The sequence below is a fragment of the Tachyglossus aculeatus genome, chromosome 22 (genome assembly GCF_015852505.1).
Source record: "Tachyglossus aculeatus isolate mTacAcu1 chromosome 22, mTacAcu1.pri, whole genome shotgun sequence".
In the NCBI taxonomy this organism is placed as follows: domain Eukaryota; kingdom Metazoa; phylum Chordata; class Mammalia; order Monotremata; family Tachyglossidae; genus Tachyglossus; species Tachyglossus aculeatus.
Genome location: NC_052087.1, coordinates 31,421,794 through 31,443,497, shown reverse-complemented (window position 1 = coordinate 31,443,497; position 21,704 = coordinate 31,421,794). Strand labels below are relative to the sequence as shown.

At 40.0% G+C, this 21,704-nt stretch overlaps 1 protein-coding gene across 1 annotated transcript; it reads right to left on the bottom strand.

The window, feature by feature from the left end:
• Positions 1–13,662: 13,662 nt before the first annotated feature.
• On the bottom strand, positions 13,663–14,601 carry LOC119944022 (olfactory receptor 10A7-like). The gene has a single exon (XM_038765250.1). It carries the CDS (start codon positions 14,599–14,601, stop codon positions 13,663–13,665), a length of 939 nt encoding a protein of 312 aa, XP_038621178.1.
• Positions 14,602–21,704: the final 7,103 nt, after the last annotated feature.

The window sequence follows — 21,704 nt, the reverse complement described above, 5'->3', positions numbered from 1 at the left end:
AGATTGATTTCCTATCAATGTCACTCATTTTCCAAACATTCCTTTACCTGGTCACCAGCAAATTCTGTTTCCAGTCACCAGAACAAGTAGCTTGTGCCTTCTTCCTTAAATTTATAATCTCTCTGAATCTTTGGTCTCTAGTCTCACTTTGGTGCCTTTCCCTTTAAGCCTACTTTGAAATATTTTGCTAACTGCCAAATAGACAATTTTAGGTTCCATTATACATAAGTTGTTTTTGGATGTTTAACTTTTTATAGTGATTTGTTTTAATTTGTGTGGATGTTAACAATCAATGAAAATCCTTTCAGTCTGGAATACAAGGCTTTCAGGGCTACCTTGTAACTCATGGATTTTCTTAGTAAATCCTTAGTAACTCTTCCTTAGAGAAATCTCAAAACGGCACGGGTCGCCTAACATCTCCCAGGACAGAAATCTGCCCAATGATGTCTAGATCTCTTCAATGAGAGGCCACAAACCAGTGAGGACCATTGAATATCACCCATGACTGATACCTGCCCAAGGATACTGAGATTTCTCTGCAAGGAGACCACAAACCAGAGTGGTGCATCGACCATCGCCCGGGACGGGGTTCTGGCTGAGAATACTGAGATCTCTCTGCCCCACAAACCTGTGCGGATCATCATCCAACACCCAGGAAACAGACCTGCTTGAGGACGTTGAGATCTCTCCACCGAGCAGCCACATTTCAATTTGCCATTTGGTAACCCCACTGAAAACATGATAGGAACAAATTAGATTAATAAACTGAATTGAGAAGCAATGTGACCTAGTGTATAGCCCATGAGCCCGGGAGTCAGAAGTATCTGGGTTCCAATCCCAGCTCTGCCAATTATCTGCTGTGCTACCTTGGGCAAGACACTTCACTTCTCTGTGACTCAGTTTCCTCATCTTTCAAATGGCGATTGACTGTTAATCCCATGGAAAACATGTACTGTGTGCACCTTGATTGGCCTGTGTGTACTCCAGTGCTTAGTACAGTGCCCAGCTTGTAGTAAATACTTAACAAATACCATTTTTAAAACTCTGGTAAAAGGAAATGAATAAAAACTTGATTTCTAGGTGTTATTATTAAAGGGATGGATTTTTTTTTCTTTTGGAACAAGACATGAATATGCTTTGGAGTACGTTGAATGTAGAGATTTATTACTCTATTTTAAATGTACATATTTATTTTGTTAATGATGTGCATATAGCTTTAATTCTATTTGTTCTGATTATTTTAACACCTGTCTACATGTTTTGTTTTGTTGTCTGTCTCCCCCTTCTAATAATAATAATAATGATGATGGTATTCGTTAAGCACTTACTATGTGCAAAGCACTGTACTAAGCACTGGGGAGGTTACAAGGTGATCAGGTTGTCCCACAGGGGGCTCACAGTTTTAATCCCCATTTTAAAAATGAGGTAACTGAGGCACAGAGAAAGTAAGTGACTTGCCCAAAGTCACACAGCTGACAGTTGGCAGAGCCGGTTTTTGAACCCATGACCTCTGACTCCAAAGCCCAGGCTCTTTCCACTGAGCCACGCTGCTTCTAGAATGTGAGCTCATTGTTGGGTAGGGACCATCTCTATACGTTGCCGACTTCCACTTCCCAAGTGCTTAGTACAGTGTTCTGCACACAGTAAGCGCTCAATAAATATGATTGAATGAATGAATGAATTAGATGGCAATTCTCTTATGGTTTTGCTTTACAAATCAGGCTCAATAATTGGTATTTAAGACTTGTCAGCATCTGTTGAAATGCAAATGAGGGACTATTCCCAAAAAGAAGAGTGAAGTGGTATGGGTAAGAGGAGCAGATCAAGGGCATAAGAACTTTACAATGGATAATAATAATAATGTTGGTATTTTTTAAGCACTTACTATGTGCCAAGCACCGTTTTAAGCACTAGGGGAGATACAAGGTAAGCAGGTTGTCCCAAGTGGGGCTCACAATCTTCATCCGCATTTTACAGATGAGGGAACTGAGGTCTAGAGAAGTGAATGACTTGCCCAAAGTCACACAGCTGACAAGTGGCGGAACTGGGATTTGAACCCACAACCTCTGACTCCAAAGCCCGGGCTCTTACAACTAAGCCATGCTGAATAATCAACCTAACCGTCAACTCGTAGGAACTCCTGCAGCATACTTTTCTGGTCCCTTATCCGTACTTTTGAAATAAATCCTTAGAACATTAAGACATATTGATTCTTACATGGTCAAAACTTTGGCCTAATGCTCTCCACACCCGAAACCCTTAATAAATACCATTATTTGATTGAGAAAATGCCCAATTTTATGGGTTTCCAAGTCTTAGGGACTCAACTCTTGTTAGCCTTCTACCTTCTAAATTTAAACTGGTCTTGGCCATTTTAATTCTGAGAACAAGTCTTTTCAAGACCCCAATATATTCCTTGTTTATAGTGAGCCCTCAGCAAATCATAAAGAAGGGATTGCACCTAGTAACGGTGCCCAAGCAAAGCCACTGATTTCTTGATACTTCAATAAAAAAAGTCACTTTCCCAAATCAGGGCCTTGGGTATTTTGTCTTTGATCAAAGTGGTAATTTTGGAATATATGGTGTCTAGGTTCTCTTTGGCTAGAAGCTAGTTCAGGAAACTGGTGAAGTGGTGAAGTTAGCCAATCATACAAATTCTGCGAAGGAATGGTCAGAAAGTGTTTCATTTTATCAACACTTGCTACTAGTGTTAATCATTATTGAACCCACATTTTTTCCCACCACACTACATCCTAACATCCTCATTAATGAAATAATTAAATTTAATTTAATTAATCACTGCTTGTTTGTAAGGAACAAAGCACATATGACTCCGTGCATAACTCCCATATAGACATCTCAACTCCCCACCTCACACCACACACACACACACACACACACACACACACACGCATCTACATCACACACACAAACCCACCTATATTCAAACGCATATGCACATGCACACTGCCTGGGTGATTATGTCCCTAACAATGACAGAGTTAAGATTTTTCACCACACGAAAAAATGTGCTTCTTAGCAACATGGAAAATCCCCATATTGATTCCCTGTTTCATTGTCCCTCTCCATCCCCAGTCCTCCTGACACCACACTGTGACAAATCTACCCCATCTTCCTTATCCCTTATTGAAGGCACAACCCCTCCATGAAACCTTCCCTAACTAAGCCCTCCTGTCCTCTTCTCCCACACCTTTCTGCATCACCACTTCATTCATCCACTCTCCCATCTCCCCAGTACATATGTATATGTGTGCCATTTATTCATTCACTTACTTATGTATATTAATATCTATCTCCCCCTCTAGACTGCTCAATGTGGGTAGGGAATGTGTCTGTTTGTTGTGTAAATACTTAGCATAGGGCTTTGCCCGAAGTAAGCACTCAGTAAATACAATTGAATTGAATTGAATTATCACCTTTTCTCTCTCATGTTCCATCTTTAGGGAAGTAGAGCTATGATTTTAGCTCTTTGAAACGGGTTCCAAATGGAAAAAATATTAGTCTTCCCCTTCTCAGAAACTTGGAAATCCTTCCATTCTTTTCCTTTCTTCTTTTGGAAGTGACTGTCAAAAGGAACACAGGGCTGGGAGAAGAGGAATAGTTTGAGAATCAGGGACCCAAGAAAGCAACTAAGCTCCCTAGAGTCTTACTCTTTCCTTACTCTTGTTATCGAGAGTTACTCTTCCCAAAATGCTGCTAAACCTCTGGACAGAGGATAGAACTATTTCTCTCCCTGTTTGAGCTACTCTGATGTTTACTTTTCTTTTTCTTGGTGTTACAGAATGTGTCCTCCTGGGAATGATGGTATATGATTTTTTGATGGTGTTTGTTAAGTACCTACTATGTGCCAGGCACTGTACTAAGCTTAGCGGTAGATAGGATGGAATCAGGTTAGACACAATCCAAGTCCAAAACAGCACTCTCAGTCTTAATCCCCATTTTGCAGATGAGGTAATTGAGGCCCAGAGAAGTGAAGTGAATTGCACAAGGTTACACAGCAGACAAGTGGTGGAGCCACGATTAATAATAATAATAATAATAAAGGTATTTTTAAGCACTTACGATGTGACAAGCACTGAGGTACATACAAGGTAATCAGGTTGCCCCACTTGGGGCTCACAGTCTTAATCCCCATTTTACAGATGAGGTAACTGAGGCCTAGAGAAATTAGGTGACTCGCCCAAAGTCACACAGGTGATAAGTGGGGGAGTCAGGATTAGAACCCACAACCTCTGACTCCCAAGCCCATGCTCTTGTCTCTTAGCCACACTGCTTCTCTAGATCCGTTCCCCAATAAGCTTCTGACTTATAGTGTGACCATGCTGATTGTGACAGTTCCTTTCCTGTCGATACTCATGTCCTCTGTCAAAATCATCTCACATTCCAGAAACTGTCCTCAGGCCATGGGAAAGCACAAGGCCTGCTCCATGTGCTCTTCCCACCTAATTGTCATCACCTTGGTTTTTAGATCTGCTATCCTCATGTATTCTCTGACCAAGTCAAACCAGTCAGAAGATGTGGACAAGCTTCTCTCCCTCTACTCCTATGTTCAGTACCCTGATACTCAGCCTGAAAAAATAGGAGGTAACCACAGCACTTGAGAAATCATAGACCTAGTGGATTCCTAAAATGATCACCTAAGCTATGAAAGACCTTTCATTGTAGCTAGCAGAATGGAGAGTTCAAAGGACGTGGGTCTGAGAGTCAAAGAACCGGCATGTAATCTTAGCTCTGCACACTTACTGCTGTGATTTTGGGCAAATCACTTAATTTCTGTCTGCATCGGCAAAATGGGGATTCAACATCTTTCATTCATTAATTCAATCATATTTATAGAGCACTTACTGTGTGCTGGGCATTGTACTAAGCGCTTGAAAAGTATAATTTGGCAACAGTTAGAGAAAATCCCTACCAAACAATGGGCTCACAGTCTAGAAGGGGAAGACAGACAAAAAGAACACAAGTAGACAGGCATCAATAGCATCAAAATAAATAGAATTATAGATAAATACACATCATTAATAAATAGAATAATACATATGTACAAGCATGGACAAGTGCTGTGGGGTGGGGAAGGGATTAGAGCAGTGGGAGGGAGTAGGGGCTTTAGGGAGGGGAGGAGGAGCAGAGGAAAAGAAGGGCTTGGTCTGGGAAGGCCTCCTGGGGGAGGGGAGCTCTCAGTAGGGCTTTAAAGTGGGGAAGAGAGTTAGTTGGGCAGATGTGAGGAGGGAGTTCATCCCTGTTCTCCCTCCTCAGACGGTGAGCCCCATGTGAGACTTGAATATCTGTCCAGACTCTGTTTTTACATGTGATTTCCCTTAATCCCTCTTGAATTTCATTATGTTTTTTCATGGAACAATTTCTGTAGGGTCAAGTTTACCTTCAATTCTATTTCAATCTATCAAATGATAACCCCACCCAAAAGAAGATAGGCACAAACTGGACCAACAAACTTAATTAAGAAGCAGCATGCTTAGTGGATAGACAATGGCATTGGGTGTCAGAAGGACCTGAGTTCTAATTGCATCTCCACCACTTGTCTGCTATGTGAACTTGGGAAAGTCACTTCACTTCTGTGTGTCTCAGTTACCTAATTTGTAAAGTGGGGGTTAAGACTCTGAGCTCCATGTAGGAAATAGAATGGGTCCAACCTGATTAGCTTGTATCTCCCCACTGCTTAGTACAGTGCCCAACTCATTGTGCTTAACAAATACCACCGAAAAAGAAAAATGTCTGATGAAAGGAACTGAATAAGCAGTAGATCTCTAGGTGTTACTATTCAAGGAGCTTGATTTTTTTTCCTTTTGTAATGAGAGTCATTTGAGTTTCTGTAGGGTGCACATAATTATTAGATGTCACCATTTAGGGCACTCTCAAGAATCAGTCCATTTGTGTGTATATAAGTATGTGTGTGTGTGTTTTTGTGTGTGTGTATACATATAAAACGCAGGCCACAAATGTCATCCCTATAGTGCTAACCCTTATACTGTACCTCGAACTCATCTATCTATCTTGCCATCGATCTCTGGACCACATCCTGCCTCTGGCCTGGAATGCCTTCCCTCCTCACATCCAACAGACAATTTATCTCCCCACCTTCAAAGCTTTACTGAAGGCACATTTCCTCAAAGAGGACTTACCTGACTAAGCCCTCCTTTCCCCTTCCCCCACTCCCTTCTGCATCACTCTGATTTGCTTCTTTAACTCACCCACCCAGTCCCACAGAATTACATATCTGTAATTCATTTATTTATGTTAGTCTGTCTCCCTCTCTGGACAGTAAGCTTGCTATGGGCAGGGAATATATCTGTTTATTGACATACTGTATTCTCCCAAGTGTTTATTGCAGTGCTGTGCACACAGTAAGCAGTTGACTGACTGACTAGATTTGAAGACATGTCCAGCATCTCTTTAAATACAAATGAGGGAGTATTCTTCACAAGAACAGAATAGTTGTCCTGGAAACAGAAACAGATCAGGAGCAGAGGAACTTGTCTATAGGATGAAAAATCAGCCTAACCGTCATCTCCCAGGAATGCCTAAAGCATTCCTTCACGATCCTCTCTCCCTAATTTTTAAATAAAACAATAGAACATTAATACATATCAATAATTCTGTGATGCCACAAAACTTAGGCATCATTTTCTGCACACAAGAAGCCCTCAATAAATACCATTAATTGATTGAGAAAATGTCAAATTTTATGTTCTGATAACTTGGCATCTCATCTCTTGCTAGTCTTCTACCTTCTGAGTTTGGGCTGCTGTTGTCCATTTTAATTCTCAGAACAAGGAATGGGTGTTTGACACTCTAACATGGTCTTTCTAAGAGGCCAGAATATCCTGTGCACACAGTGAGCCCTCAGCAAATAATAAGGATGGGAATGTTCCAGGAAATGGTGACCAAGGATTGACTTTATACTTCAATAAAAAAAGTCACATTCACAAATCAGAGCCTCCAAGATTCTGGGAAATTATCTTTTTACCTAGAATTCTCTTCAGAGCACCTTGCACCTCTTGATTCCTCACACTGTAGATCAGGGGATTTAGCATGGCAGTGAAGACTGAAAAAGAGAGAGAAAGCAGCTTCCTACTCTCGGGAGAGTAGCAAGATTTGACTCAGAAATAGGTCAAACCTGCAGCCCCAAAGAACAGGAAGACCACAATGAGGTGGGACAAGCAGGTGGAGAAGATTTTGTGACAGCCCTCGGTGGAGGATATCTTCAGGATGGTGTTAAGGATGCAGATGTAAGATGCAATGATCATTCCAAAGGGGAGTATCAGGACTATCACTCTCCCACTTACATCGTGTACCTCAATCGCAAAGGTGTTTGTGCACAGGGTGTTTGTGCACACGAGCTCTAAGAGAGGAGGGCTATCACAGAAGAAATGGTTAACTGCATTAGGCCCACAGAAGGGCAATGGAAGAAACATCATTGTAGTCTGTACTGTTGCCACAGAAATCCCTGATAGCCAGAAAGCCAGGCCCAGCTGAAGAAAGCACCCTGGTTCATGATGAGTGAATAGAGGAGCAGGTCACAGATGGTGGCCTGTCTGTGATAAGCCATCGTTGTCAGGATCCAGCACTCTGAGGGTCCGAAAAAAAAGGAGAAATACATCTGGGCTGCACACCCATCAAAGGAAATACTTTGATTCTTGGACAGGAAATTGGTGAGCATTATGGGGATGATGACAGTGGTGTAGCCGATATCCATAAGGGACAGACTCCTGAGGAAAAACTATATGGGGTTTTGAAGGGCAGGGTCCACTGAGGAGACCAACACGAAGAGGGAGTTTCCTAACAAGGCTACTATGTTCATCACAAGGAAAATCACAAACAGGATGACCTGAACTTCATGGAGACTGGAGAAACCCAAAAGAATGAATTCAGTCACAGGTGATTGATTGCCTTCTTTTATTTGCATGGTGTCTTTCAGGGCGATGTAAGTATAGAAATATGGGGGCCGAGAACACATCTTCTCTGTTCATGAAAAAAAATAAGTAGCAACATTTTCAGACTGCAGATTTGTCAACATGAACTTGGGTAACTTGTTTAGCCCTGGATCAAGGAGGTGATGTTAGAATACATAGTGTCTAGGTTCTCTTTAAGTAGAAGCAAGTTCAGGAAACTGGGGAAGTGGTGAAGATAGCCAATTATACAAATTCTGCAAAGGAATGATAAGAAAATGTTTCATTTTATCTTCATTTGCTACTAATGCTTCTCATTACTGAACCGACATTTTTCCCACCACACTATATCCTATCATCTTCATTAACTAAATAGTAAAATTGAATTTAATTAAATAACTAATCACGGCTTGTCTGCAGGGAACAAAGCGCCCAAATGCATGACTCCCTCATAGAAATCTCCTCAACTCCCCTTCACAAATACACACACACACACACACATACACACACACACACACACACACACACATCACACACAGAAACCCACCTATAAATACATTTACACACATGCATATAGGCTAGGTGCTGATGTGCCTAACAATGACAGGGTTAAAGATTTTCACACATACACATGTTGCCAACTTGAACTTCCCAAGTGCTTAGTACAGTGCTCTGCACACAGTAAGTGCTCAATAAATAAGATTGAAGTACACAAATAAATGAGCTTCTTAACAACATGGAAGATCCCCAAATTGATTCCCTGTGTCTCTGCTCCTCCTCTTCCCCCAGCCTTCCTGTGTCTACATTGTTACAAATCCACTCCCTCTTCCTTATCGCCTTTTCTCTCTCAAGTCCTATCCCTAGGAAAGTAGAGCTATGATTTTTAGCTCCATGAAACTGATTCCAAAAAGAAAAATATTGGTCTTCCCCATCTCAGAAACTTGGAAATCCTTCAATACTCTTCCTTTCTTCTTTTGGAAATGACAAGAAGGACAGATGCTAACAAACTGATTACTGGGAAGGGAGAGGAGGAATAGTTTGAAAAGCAAGGAACCAAGAAAACCCTCTGAACTTCCTAGAGTCTATTTCCCTAACAAAGGTTTATTGTTGTTTCTGACATTTTAGTTTTTATATCAATGTAGGATTTAATTTTGTAATAGCTTTAGTAAAATGAAAGGAAAGGAGAAAATAAAATTCCAAATTTTTCTTGAGACTCCATTCCAAAACTTTGTAGTGTGTGACAACCATTTCTGTTTCTAGAAGAAATTTAGCCATTTTTATATATTACACCGAACAGCAAGTCACTTCTCTTCAACACATTGGATGGTGGCACTCCATTCCTTGGAAATCTGCAGGGTCACTTATCATTACTAATAGAAAATGAAATATTTTGAGTGTGTATTTCCCGGCTCTCTGACAACTGTTGTCATCCTAAATCATTCCCTCGACGCAGCTCAAGAAAACCTGTTCACTGTTCCAATCCTTTCTGCTTTACTTGCCCATAAGGTAGCATTTTTCCCCAAGCCAGATAGCTGCCACTTCTTCAAGCTCAACAAATCCAACCACTACATGAAGCTCTTCCCTCAATACCCATTCCCATAATATCCCTTTCCACACTGTCTCACTCAACTACCTTCATATTTGGTTGTATTATTTTACATTTCTGTTAGTTGCACATGGATATTTTAAATACCTGGCTCATCTAGTGTTGCAAGAGGTTCATGCTTTGCTACTGGAACTATCTCCCTCACTAGTTTGAAACCTCCTGAAAAGCAAAAAAATCACATTTTGTCCTTCCTTTATAATTCCACATCCAGTGCCTAAAACAATGCATTGCACAAAGATAGTATTCACCAAGCACTGATGCTAATCAATCAATCATATTTACTGAGTGCTTACTTTATTCAGAGAGTACAATCTAAGCCCTCGGGAGAGTACAACTTAACAGATTTGGCAGGCATTTCCTCTGCCCACAAAGTGCTTACAGTCCAGAGGATTTTACTACTATGGTCTTTTCCATCCTCCCAACATCCCTGTGAGAATCAAAAGAGCTCAAAAAGTGGTATGTGCCTTTTATAAATAGGAAAAGGGAAAGTGCAGAAGGGAGAGATTCTGGACTAGAAGCCACATCTGCCATTTCTCGGCTGGGTGTCCTTTCTAGACAATTTAATCACGCATGATGAACGCTTTATTGAGAAAATTATCTGCCTCTTGAAGAAGGATTTCTCTGTCCTGGTTGATTTGAAAGACTCATGTTCTGGATGATAAGGTCTCTTTGCAGTTTTGGTGTGACCCCTGAGAGGAGGTCCCAAGACCATTTCTTACAACAAAGGAAGTATTATTTTTTGTTTCTCTTTCTTTATAGAAATATGGAAAATTTTGGTAGGATGTCATGCCCATGAGATGCTTATATTTTTTACACTTAAAGGATATTGTGAAATCCTTTAATTTTTAATTGTGCATATTGGGGATAAAGTGTAAAATGTGTTTGCCTGAGCTTGTAAGGATTTTGATTTTCAGAAAGCCTTGCCTCCAAAATCTGTCTAAAAGGAAAATATCATCTAAATTATGCCTGAATTTATAATAGGTAGACAACTGTTGGAGTTCATCATATTCACATTAGAAATGTCATATAGATTAAGAAACTGAATCCTTGGTGGGATTTTTTATGACATTATTATGTTCATCACTGTTTTCAAAGGTTTGGAGACTGGTGAGAAAAAACTGCTCAGAACTAGTTGTGCACTATCGATGATTTATTTCTGATTATTATATTTAGTATTAGCTATTCATTCAGTACTCAAATTTTCTTCAGTTGATTAAGGACACGTAGATTTTAAAATCCCTGGCAGCAGGGGTTGTCTTCCAGTTCTATTGAATTGTATTTTCTTTAGTGTTAAGTACAGTGCTTCTGCACACAATACTTGCTCAACAAAAACTACTGATTGATTTTGGTATTCAGTTTTTCAAAGAAAAACAGATATGGAAATCCACAGTAACAGAAATCAGATTACAATGCTGCAGGAGTGAGCTCTATATCTAAACATTTATCATCACAAAGGTTTCAGTGTGCTCTCCTAATAAACAGTGTTGGTCTTAAGGCAAAACAGCAAGCAAGCATGAGAAGCAGCATGATGTGGTGAATAGAATATGGAACTGCCAGTTAGAAGGTCATGGGTTCTAATTCCAAATCCATCACTTGTCTGCTGTATGACCTTGGGAAAGTCACTTCACTTCTCTGGGCCTTAGTTATCTCATCTTTAAAAAATGGGGATTAAGAGTGTGAAGCTAATATGGTATAGGGACTGTGCCCAACCATGTATCTAGTCTAATGCTTACAACCATGCTTGGCACATAGTAAGTGCTTAACAAGTACTATTATTATCATTATTTTTAGAAATTATACCTATGAGTGGAAAAAAATTAAACAATGCCCCACAACCAGCCCTGAAACTGGTGTTTTTTGTTCACCTGAACCAAAGAAAATTCTCCCCTCTAGGCCAGAGAAAATAATTCTCTCTTTATTCTCTTTTAGGGTTTCGCAAATCCCAACCATTAGATTGAATTCTGGGAAATGAAGATGCTTGTATATCTAAAAATGGATTGCTGTGATCACAATTACAATTACTAGTCATAATCTTTAATGTCAACATCAATCAGTTGTGTTAATCAAAATTGAACAAAATCAAACATGGATGGCACTTCTCCCATAATACTTTCAGGTTTAATCAGAGAAGTGAAAAATAGTCTACTCTAAATTGAGTAGAGGCATAGGTAATTCAAAATAATTGATTATACAAAACTGAGAGGTTGCCACCCACAAATAGAGAATGGGGAGTTACTGCTTCAGATTTGTGAGGTTGCAACATGGGGTTAAAGTTGAAGGGAATGTAGATGTTGCCGTTGATAATAATTTAAAAATCTGTGACACCCAGTCCATCTTGAGTAATTGGGCTTTCACTAGATATTGTGTCCTCTATAAAGATTACTGTGTTATGAAGTTACTTTCTGATTTTTAATGGTATTTGTTAAGTAACTCCTGTTTGCCAGGTACTGTACTAAATGATGGGGAAAAAAAGACAGTCAGGTTGGACAAAATCTAAGCTTGATGTCCAAGTAATGTCACTCATTTTCCAAATAATTACTTACCTGGTCACCAACAAAGTCTGTTTTCAATCTCCAGAACAATTAGCTTGTGGCTTCTTTCTTAAAGTCATAATCTCTCTGAATCTTTAGTCTCCAGTCTGACTTTGGTGTCCTTCCCTTTAGGCCTACTTTTTAATATTTTGCTAACTGACCAATTGTCAGTGTTAGGTTCCATTATGCATAAGTTGCTTTTGGATGCTTCACTTTTTTAGCAATTAGTTGTAATTTGAGTGGATGGTAAGGATCATTTAAAATCTTTTCAGCCTGGATTAACAGGCTTCAAGACTATGTTGTAACTTCTCCATATTTTTAGGAAATCCTTAGTGACTCCACCTCTGAGAAGGCTCAAACCAGCACGATCACCTAATATCTCCCAGGACAGAGAACTGAACAGTGATGATGAGTTCTCTCCAATGAGAGGCCACAAACTGGTGCGGTCCATCAACCATCAGACAACTTGATGAGACCAACTTGAGGACACTCAAATCTTTCTAATGAGCAGCCACATTTCAATCTACTATTTGATAACCTCACCCAAAACATGATAGGCATAACCAGGTTAAATAAACTGATTTGAAAAGCAAAGTGACCTAGTGGATAGCCCACGGGTCTGGGGTTCAGAAGGATCTGGGTTCTAAAACCAGTTCGGCAAATTTTCTACAATGTGGCCTTGGGCAAGTTACTTTCGCTTCTCTGTGCCTCAGTTACCACATCTGTGAAATGGTGTTTGAGTGTTAGCCCCATTTGGAACATGGCCGGTGACCAATTTGAATAACTGGTGTGTTTCTCAGTGCTTACTTTGGTGCCAAGCTCAGAATAAATACTTAACAAATACCATTTCAAAATGGCCTGATAAAAGGAAATGAATAAACAGTTGATCACTTGGTTGTTGTTATTCAAAAGAATTGATATTTACTTCTTTTGGAATGAGACGAGTACTTGCTTTGAGCTTTGTTGAGTGCCGAAAATTATTAGCTGTCACTTCACTTAAAGTTTTGCTTCAAAACTCAGGCCCAGTAGTTGGATGTTAAGACATGTCATCATCTGTTTAAGTGCAATCGAGGGAGTATTCTCAAAAAGAACAGTGTAGTTGTCCCGTTAGCAGGAGTGGATCAAGACCAGAGGAACTTGTCTGATGGATGAAAAATCAACCCAATCTTCAGCTCCCAGGAACTCCTAAAGCATACTTTTATGATCCTTTCTCCATACTTTCAAATAAATCTATAGAATATTAAGACAATAATTATTTAATGATACAAAACTTTAGCCTCATGCTCTGCACAACGTAAGCCCTTAGTAAATACCACTAATTGTTGGGGAAAATGTCCAATTTTATGGGTCTCCTGTTCTCAACATTTTATCTCTTGCTAGCCTTCTCTATTCTAAGTTTGTACTAGTTTGGGGCATTTTAACTCTGAAAACAGATTTACTCTTCCATGGTCCTTTCAAGGAACCTAGAATATTCCCTGCACACAGTGAGCCCTCAGTGAATAATAAAGATGGGAATATGCTAGGTAACACTGACTACATCTCTGCAGTGGTGATGCCTCTACAAAAAAGTCACTTTCACAAATCAGAAACTTCCAGATCATGGCAAAATATCTTTTTTACCCAAAATTTTCTTCAGGGCACCTTTAACTTCTTGATTCCTCAGACTGTAGATCAGGGGATTTAGCATGGGAGTGAAGACAGTATAGGAGAGAGAAAGCAGCTTCTTGATCTCAGGAGAGTAGGAGGATTTGACTTGGAGATAGGTCAAACTCGCAGCCCCGAAGAACAGTGAGACCACAATAAGGTGGGATGAGCAGGTGGAGAAGGCTTTTTGCCGGCCCTTGGCAGAGGACATCTTTACAATGGTGACAATAATTTGGACATAAGAGACAATGATCATTCCAAAGGGGAACATCAGAAAAGTCACGGTCGCCGTGACACTGTACATTTCAACCGCGAAGGTGTCTGTGCACACCAGCTCTAAGAGAGGAGGAGCATCGCAGAAGAAATGGTTAATTACATTAGGCCCACAGAAGGGCAAAGTAAACAACATTGTAGTGTCTACTGTTGCTATGGGAATCCCTGATAGCCAGGAAGCCAAGGCCAGCTGAAGACAGCGCCTCCAGTTCATAACGAGTGAATAGCGGAGCGGGTCACAGATGGCGACCTGTCTGTCATAAGCCATCAATGTCAGGATCCAGCACTCTGAGGATCCGAGAAAGAAGGAGAAATACATCTGGGCTGCACACCCACCAAAGGAAATACTTTGATTCTTCGACAGGAAATTGGTGAGCATTTTGGGGATAATGACAGTGGTGTAGCCGATATCCATAAGGGACAGACTCCTGAGGAAAAAGTACATGGGGGTTTGAAGGGCAGGGTCCACTGAGGAGACCAACACTAAGAGGGAGTTTCCTATCAAGGCTCCTAGGTATATCACAAGGAAAATCACAAACAGGATGGTCTGAAATTCATGGATATTTGAGAACCCAGAAAGAATGAATTCAGTCACGTGTGACTGATTGATGTCCTTCATTACCATTAGTTTACTTTAGCAATGTAAGTACAGAAATTTCTGGACCTAAAATACGTCTTCTCTGTCAGGAAAAAGTCATGACACTTTCAGAGTCCAGATCTTCCCTCCAAACATTTGTCAGCATGAACCTGGGTAGCTTGTCAAGGATGAAGGAGGTGATCACAGTGTGAAATACGTGGTGTCTAGGTTTTCTACAGCAGAAGCAAGTTCAGGAAAATGGAGCAGCAGTGAAGTTAGCCAATAATACAAATTCTGCAAAGGAATGATTAGAAAGGGCTTCATTTTATCCTCACTTGCTACTAGTGGTTATCATTTTTCCCACCACACTACATCCTGTCACTTTCACCGGACTGGCCAAAGTCTGCAAGGGGGATTAAGTAATCACAGCTTGTCTGCAGGGAACAAAGCACCCCAATGCCTGAGTCATGCATAGAAATCTCATCAACTCCCCATCACACAACAGCACACATATAAACTCACCTATGCACAACCGCACTTACATGCAAGCAGGATGAGGGCTCATGCATCTAACAATGAAAGTGTGAAGGTTTTTCAGAAAAAGCAAGGAAAATAAAACATGTGCTTCTTAGTAACGTGGAAGATCTCCAAATTGGTTGCCTGTTTACGTGACCCTCCTCTTTCCCCAGCCTTCTTGCGACCACATTGTTACAAATACATCCCCTCTTCCTTATCACCTTTTCTCTTTCAAGTTCAGTCCTTAGAGAAGAAGAGCTGTGACTTTAGTTTTGTGAATTGGGTTTCAAAAAGAAAACAAACATTGGTCTTCCCTTTCTCAGCAACCTAGAATCCTTCCCTACTCTTCCTTTCTTCTTTTGGAAGTGACCAGAAGCACAGCTGATGCCAAGAGGATCACAGGGATCGGGGCAGAGGAATAGTCTGAGAATCAGAGAACCAAGGAAACTTTCTAAATTCCCTCGAGTTTTACTCTTTTCCTGACAAAGTTTTATTCTTCTCTGATGTTTTGCTTTGATTCTTAATGGAGGATTTCATTTTTGAATAGCTTTAGTAAAATGAAAGTGAAGAGAACCAAAGCCCAAATCTATCTCGAGATTCCACACCATGATAACTGTGTAGTGTGTGAGGACCAGTTTGGTTTTCTAGGAACAGTTGACCTGACTTTATGTATTTGAAATACTAGAACAATTTGCACTAGTCAAATGTACAGTTGCATGATAGTTTGGGTAAACTTCAAGACCTCAGAGGTTTAATCTGACCCCTCCTAAAATGGAAGAACTCCAAAAGTATTAGAATGTTTTCTGTTCACTGAGCACGAGGAGTAATTCACTTTACTGTCCATAAAATAGATTTCTGAATAGCATTTCCACATATCTACCCCTTTCTCATCATTCCCTTGCCCCAGATAGAACCCATTATTAGTCAGTAAATGGATCATTTTAACAACTTTATTCTTAGTTCCCTATTGTCCCTAGTCTAATGATACATTACACAGAACAGCAAAACATCTCCCTTCATCACATAGGATGTTGGCACTCCATTTCCTGGAAGTCTTCAGGGACACGTATTACCATTAGTACCAAATGAAGTCTTTTGAATGTAGACTTCACAGCTCTCTGCCAACTGCCTTCCTTCTAAGTCATTGTCTCCACTCAACTCAAGGAAACCTGTTCACCATCCGAACGCTTTCCACTTTACTTGCCCAGGAGCAATTTGTTTTTCCCCAAACCAGACTTCTGCCTCTTCTTCCAGCCCTATAAATTCCAACTCCTTCATGATCTCTTCCCACAATACCCCTTCCCATGCTGTCCACTCAACTACATTCATATTTCATTGTATTTTCTTGGGCAATTGTTAGTTGTAGATGTTAATTTTAACACCTGGCTCATTTATCTAGCACTATAAGATGGTCATGCTTTTCTACTGGACCTATCTTCCTAAATAGTTTGAAAGCCCAAAGCTTAACAGTGTCTAGAACAGTGCATTGCGCAAAGATGCACCAACACTTCTCCTACTCAATCAATCGTATTGCACTAAGCACTTCATTCATTCTTTCATTCATTCAATCGTATTTATTCAGTGCTTATTATGTGCAGAACACTGCACTAAGCGCTTGAGAGAGTACAGTACAACAGATTGCATAGGTGTGTCACCTGCGCACAAAGTGCTTACAGTCTAGAGGAGCTTACTAGTATTGTCACATCCATCCTCCCAACATCGCTGTGAGATTCCAAATAGCTTAACTAGAAGTATGTTCCTCTTTTAAATGGGAAAGAGGATAAAGGGGAAATGAGACATCTAGGATTAGAAGCCAAATCTGTCATTTCCTAGATGGTTGTCCCTTCTACACTATGTACTGACACGTGGTGAATGCTTTATTGAGAAATTTACCTGCCTCTTGAAGGAGGATTGTTCTTCTCTGGTTGATTAGATAGGCTCATGTTCTGGATGATAAGGCCTCTATGAAGTATTGGCATGACCCCTGAGAGATGGTCCCCAAGCCATAGCTTACATCAAAGTAAGCAATGGTATAATATGGACAGCTCCTTTAGGAAAAGTCATGCCCATGAGGTGCTTGCATTTTTTTACACTTAAAAGCTATTGTGAAATCATTGAATTTTTAATTGTGCACATTGGGGATAAAGTGTAAACTGTGTTTGTCTGAAGTTTTAGGCATTTTGATTTGTCAAAAGACTTGCCTCCAAAGTCTGCTTATCTGAAAGGAAAATTTCATCTAAATTTTTACTGAATTTAAGCCAGGTATATAACTGTTGGAATTCTCCAGTGCATTCACATTAGAAATACCATATAGATTATAAAGCTGAATCCTTGGTGAGATTTTTTTTAATGTTATATTCATCTCTATCTTCAAATATTTGGTGACTCGAAAAAAAAACCCGCTGAGATTTTGTTTGGGATGGTAGAAGATTTATTTCTGAGTATTATAGTCAATATTAGCTGTTTATTCAATACTAAATTTTTCTTTAGTTGATTAAGGACAGACTGACTTTCCTGTAGATTTTAAGATCCTTGTGGGATGGGATCATGTCACCCAATTCTATAGAATTGTACTTTCTCAAATGTTAGTACAGTGCTCTGCACACAATACATGCTGAGCAAAAGCCACTGATTGTTTCTTGATGTTGAAATTTTTACAGAAAAAACATAGAAATCAACAGTAATGCTCAGATTACAATGTCTGCAGGAGTGAGCTCTGTAGCTAAACAATTATCTTCACAAAAATTTCAGTGTGCTTTCCTAATGGACAGTGTTTGTTAGCTAGGCATGAAAAATTATTCCTATCAATAGACAAAAGTTAAACAATGCTCCACACCAACCCTGAAATCAGTGGTTTTTGTTCACCTGAACCAAAGAAAACTCTCCCCTCTAGGCCAGTGAAAGTAATTCCTAACATATTCTGTTTTAGGGTATCACAAATTCCTCCCATCAGAATGAATTCTGAGAGATGAAGATGTTAGCATATCTTACGCGCTTAGTACAGTGCTCTGCACACAGTAAGCGCTCAATAAATATGATTGATTGATTGATTGATTGACTGATTGATCTAAGTACAGAATACTGTGACCATGATTACATTAACTTGTTGTAATCCCTAATGCCAACATCAATTACTGGTGCCTACCAAAATTGAACAAACAAGGATCGTGCTTCTCCCTTAATACTTTCAGGTTTTATTAGAGAAGTAAACATTTAGACTGAGTAATGCCACAGTTAGTACAAAATAACTGAAAATACGAAACTGAGGGGAGACAGCCTTGCAATGGAGAATGGGGAGTTAAGGCAACAAGGGGTTGAAGTTGAAGGGAATGTACATGTTGCAGTTAATTTGACAACGTGCTACACCCAATCCACCTTGAATAATTGAGCATTCACTAGATATTTGGTCCCCTATTAAAATTATTTGGTTATAGAGATATTTTCTGATTTTTTTCATGGTATCGGTTAAGCACTTCCTGAGTGCAAAGTACTGCACCAAGTGCTGGAGAAAATATAAGATAGGTTCAACACAGTCCAAGATTGATTTCCTATTAATGTCACTCATTTTCCAAACATTTTTTGACCTGGTCACCAGCAAATTCTGTTTTCAGTCACCAGAACAAGTAGCTTGTGGCTTCTTTCTTAAATTTATAATCTCTCTGAATCTTTGGTCTCTAGTCTCACTTTGGTGTCCTTCCCTTTAAGCCTACTTTTAAATATTTTGCTAACTGCCCAATAGTCAGTTTTAGGTTCCATTATACATAAGTTCTTTTTGGATGTTTCACTTTTTATAGTAATTTGTTTTAATTTTTGTGGGGAATGTTAAAGATCAATGAAAATCCTTTCAGTCTGGAATACCAGGCTTTCAGAGCTACCTTGTAACTCATGGATTTTCTTAGTAAATCCTTAGTAACTCTTCCTTAGAGAAATCTCAAAACGGCACGGATCACCTAACATCTCCCGGGACAGAGACCAGCCCAATGATGACGAGATCTCTCCAATGGGAGGCCACAAACCAGTGCGGACCATTGAACATCACCCGTGACTGATACCTGCCCGAGGATACTGAGATTTCTCTGCAACGAGACCACAAACCAGTGTGGTGCATCGACCATCGCCCAGGACAGGGTTCTGGCTGAGAATACTGAGATCTCTCTGCCCAGTGGCCACCGACCTGTGCGGATCATCATCCATCACCCAGGAAACAGACCTGCCTGAGGACATTGAGATTTCTCCACCGAGCAGCCACATTTCAATTTACCATTTGATAATCCCACTCAAAACATGATAGGAACAAATTGGAGTAATAAACTGAATTCAGAAGCAATGTGACATAGTGGATAGCCCATGAGCCTGGGAGTCAGAAGTATCTGGGTTCCAATCCCAGCTCTGTCAATTGTCTGCTGTGCTACCTTGGACAAGACACTTCACATCTCTGTGCCTCAGTTTCCTCATCTTTGAAATGGCGATTAAGACTGTTAGTCCCATGGGAAACATGTACTGTGTGCACCTTGATTAGACTGTGTGTACTCCAGTGCTTAGTACAGTGCCCAGCTCATAGTAAATACTTAACAAATACCATTTTTAAAACTCTGTTAAAAGGAAATGAATAAAAACTTGATTTCTAGGTGTTATTATTGAAGGGATGGATTTTTTTTCTTTTGGAACAAGACATGAATATGCTTTGGGGTATATTGAATGTACAGATTTATTACTCTATTTTACTTGTACATATCTATTTTGTTAATGATGAGCATACAGCTTTAATTCTATTTGTTCTGATGATTTTGACACCTGTCTGCATGTTTTGTTTTGTTGTCTGTCTCCCCCTTCTAATAATAGTAATAATAATAATAATAATGATGGTATTTGTTAAGCGCATACTATGTGCAAAGCACTGTTCTAATCACTGGGGATGTTACAAGGTGATCAGCTTGTCCCACGGGGGGCTCACAGTTTTATTCCCCATTTTACAGTTGAGGTAACTGAGGCACAGAGAAGTTAAGTGACTTGCCCAAAGTCACACAGCTGACAGTTGGCAGAGCTGGGATTTGAACCCATGATCTCTGACTCCAAAGCCCAGGCTCTTTCCACTGAGCCATGCTGCTTCTAGACTGTGAACCCATTGTTGGGTAGGGACCATTTCTACATGTTGCCGACTTGTACTTCCCAAGCGCTTAGTGCAGTGCTCTGCACACAGTAAGCGCTGACTAAATATGATTGAATGAATGAATGAATTAGATAGCACTTCTCTTATGGTTTTGCTTTACAAATCAGGCTCGATAATTGGTATTTAAGACGTGTCAGCATCTGTTGAAATGAAAATGAGGGACTATTCCCAAAAAGAAGAGTGAAGTGGTATGGGTAAGAGGAGCAGATCAAGGGCATAAGAACTTTATAATGGATAATAATAATAACAATAATGTTGGTATTTGTTAAGCACTTACTATGTGGCAAGCACTGGGGGAGATACAAGGTAAGCAGGTTGTCCCCCGTGGGGCTCACAATCTTCATACCCATTCTACAGATGAGGGAACTGAGGCCCAGAGAAGTGAAGTGACTTGCCCAAAGTCACACAGCTGACAAGTGGCAGAGCCGGCATTTGAACACACAACCTCTGACTCCAAATCCCGGGCTCTTTCCACTGAGCTATCCTGAATAATCAACCTAACCTTCAACTCATAGGAACTCCTGCAGCCTACTTTTCTGGTCCCTTATCCATATTTTTAACATAAATCCTTAGAACATTAAGACATATCATTACTTCTTAAATGGTCAAAACTTTGGCCTAATGCTCTGCACACCCAAAACCCTTCATGAATACCATTATTTGATTGAGAAAATACCCAATTTTATGGGTTTCCAAGTCTCAGGGACTCATCTCTTGCTAGCTTTCTACCTTCTAGGTTTGAACTGGTGTTGGCCATTTTAATTCTGAGAACAAGTCTTTTCAAGAGCCCAATATATTCCTTGTTTATAGTGAGTCCTCAGCAGATAATAAAGAAGGGATTGCACCTAGTAACGATGTCCAAGAAAAGCCACTGATTTCTTGATACTTCAACAAAAAAAGTCACCTTCCCAAATCAGGGCCTCGGGTAGTTTGTCTTTGATCAAAGTGGTGATTTTGGAATATATGGTGTCTAGGTTCTCTTTGGCTAGAAGCAAGTTCAGGAAACTGGTGAAGTGGTGAAGTTAGCCAGTAATACAAATTCTGCAAAGGAGCAAGTCAGAAAGTGTTTCATTTTATTAACACTTGCTACTAGTGTTAATCATTATTGAACCCACATTTTTCCCACCACACTACATCCTAATATCCTCAATAATGAAATAATTAAATTAAATTTAATTAATCACTGCTTGTTTGTAGGGATCAAAGCACATATGACTCCGTGCATAACTCCCACATAGACATCTCAACTCCCCACCTCACACCACACACACACACACACACACACACACACACACACATATCTACATCACACACATAAACCCACCTATATTCAAACACATATGCACATGCACACAGCCTGGGTGATCATGTCCCTAACAATGACAGAGTTAAGGTTTTTCACCACACGAAAAAAGTGTGCTTCTTAGCAACATGGAAAATCCCCATATTGATTCCCTGT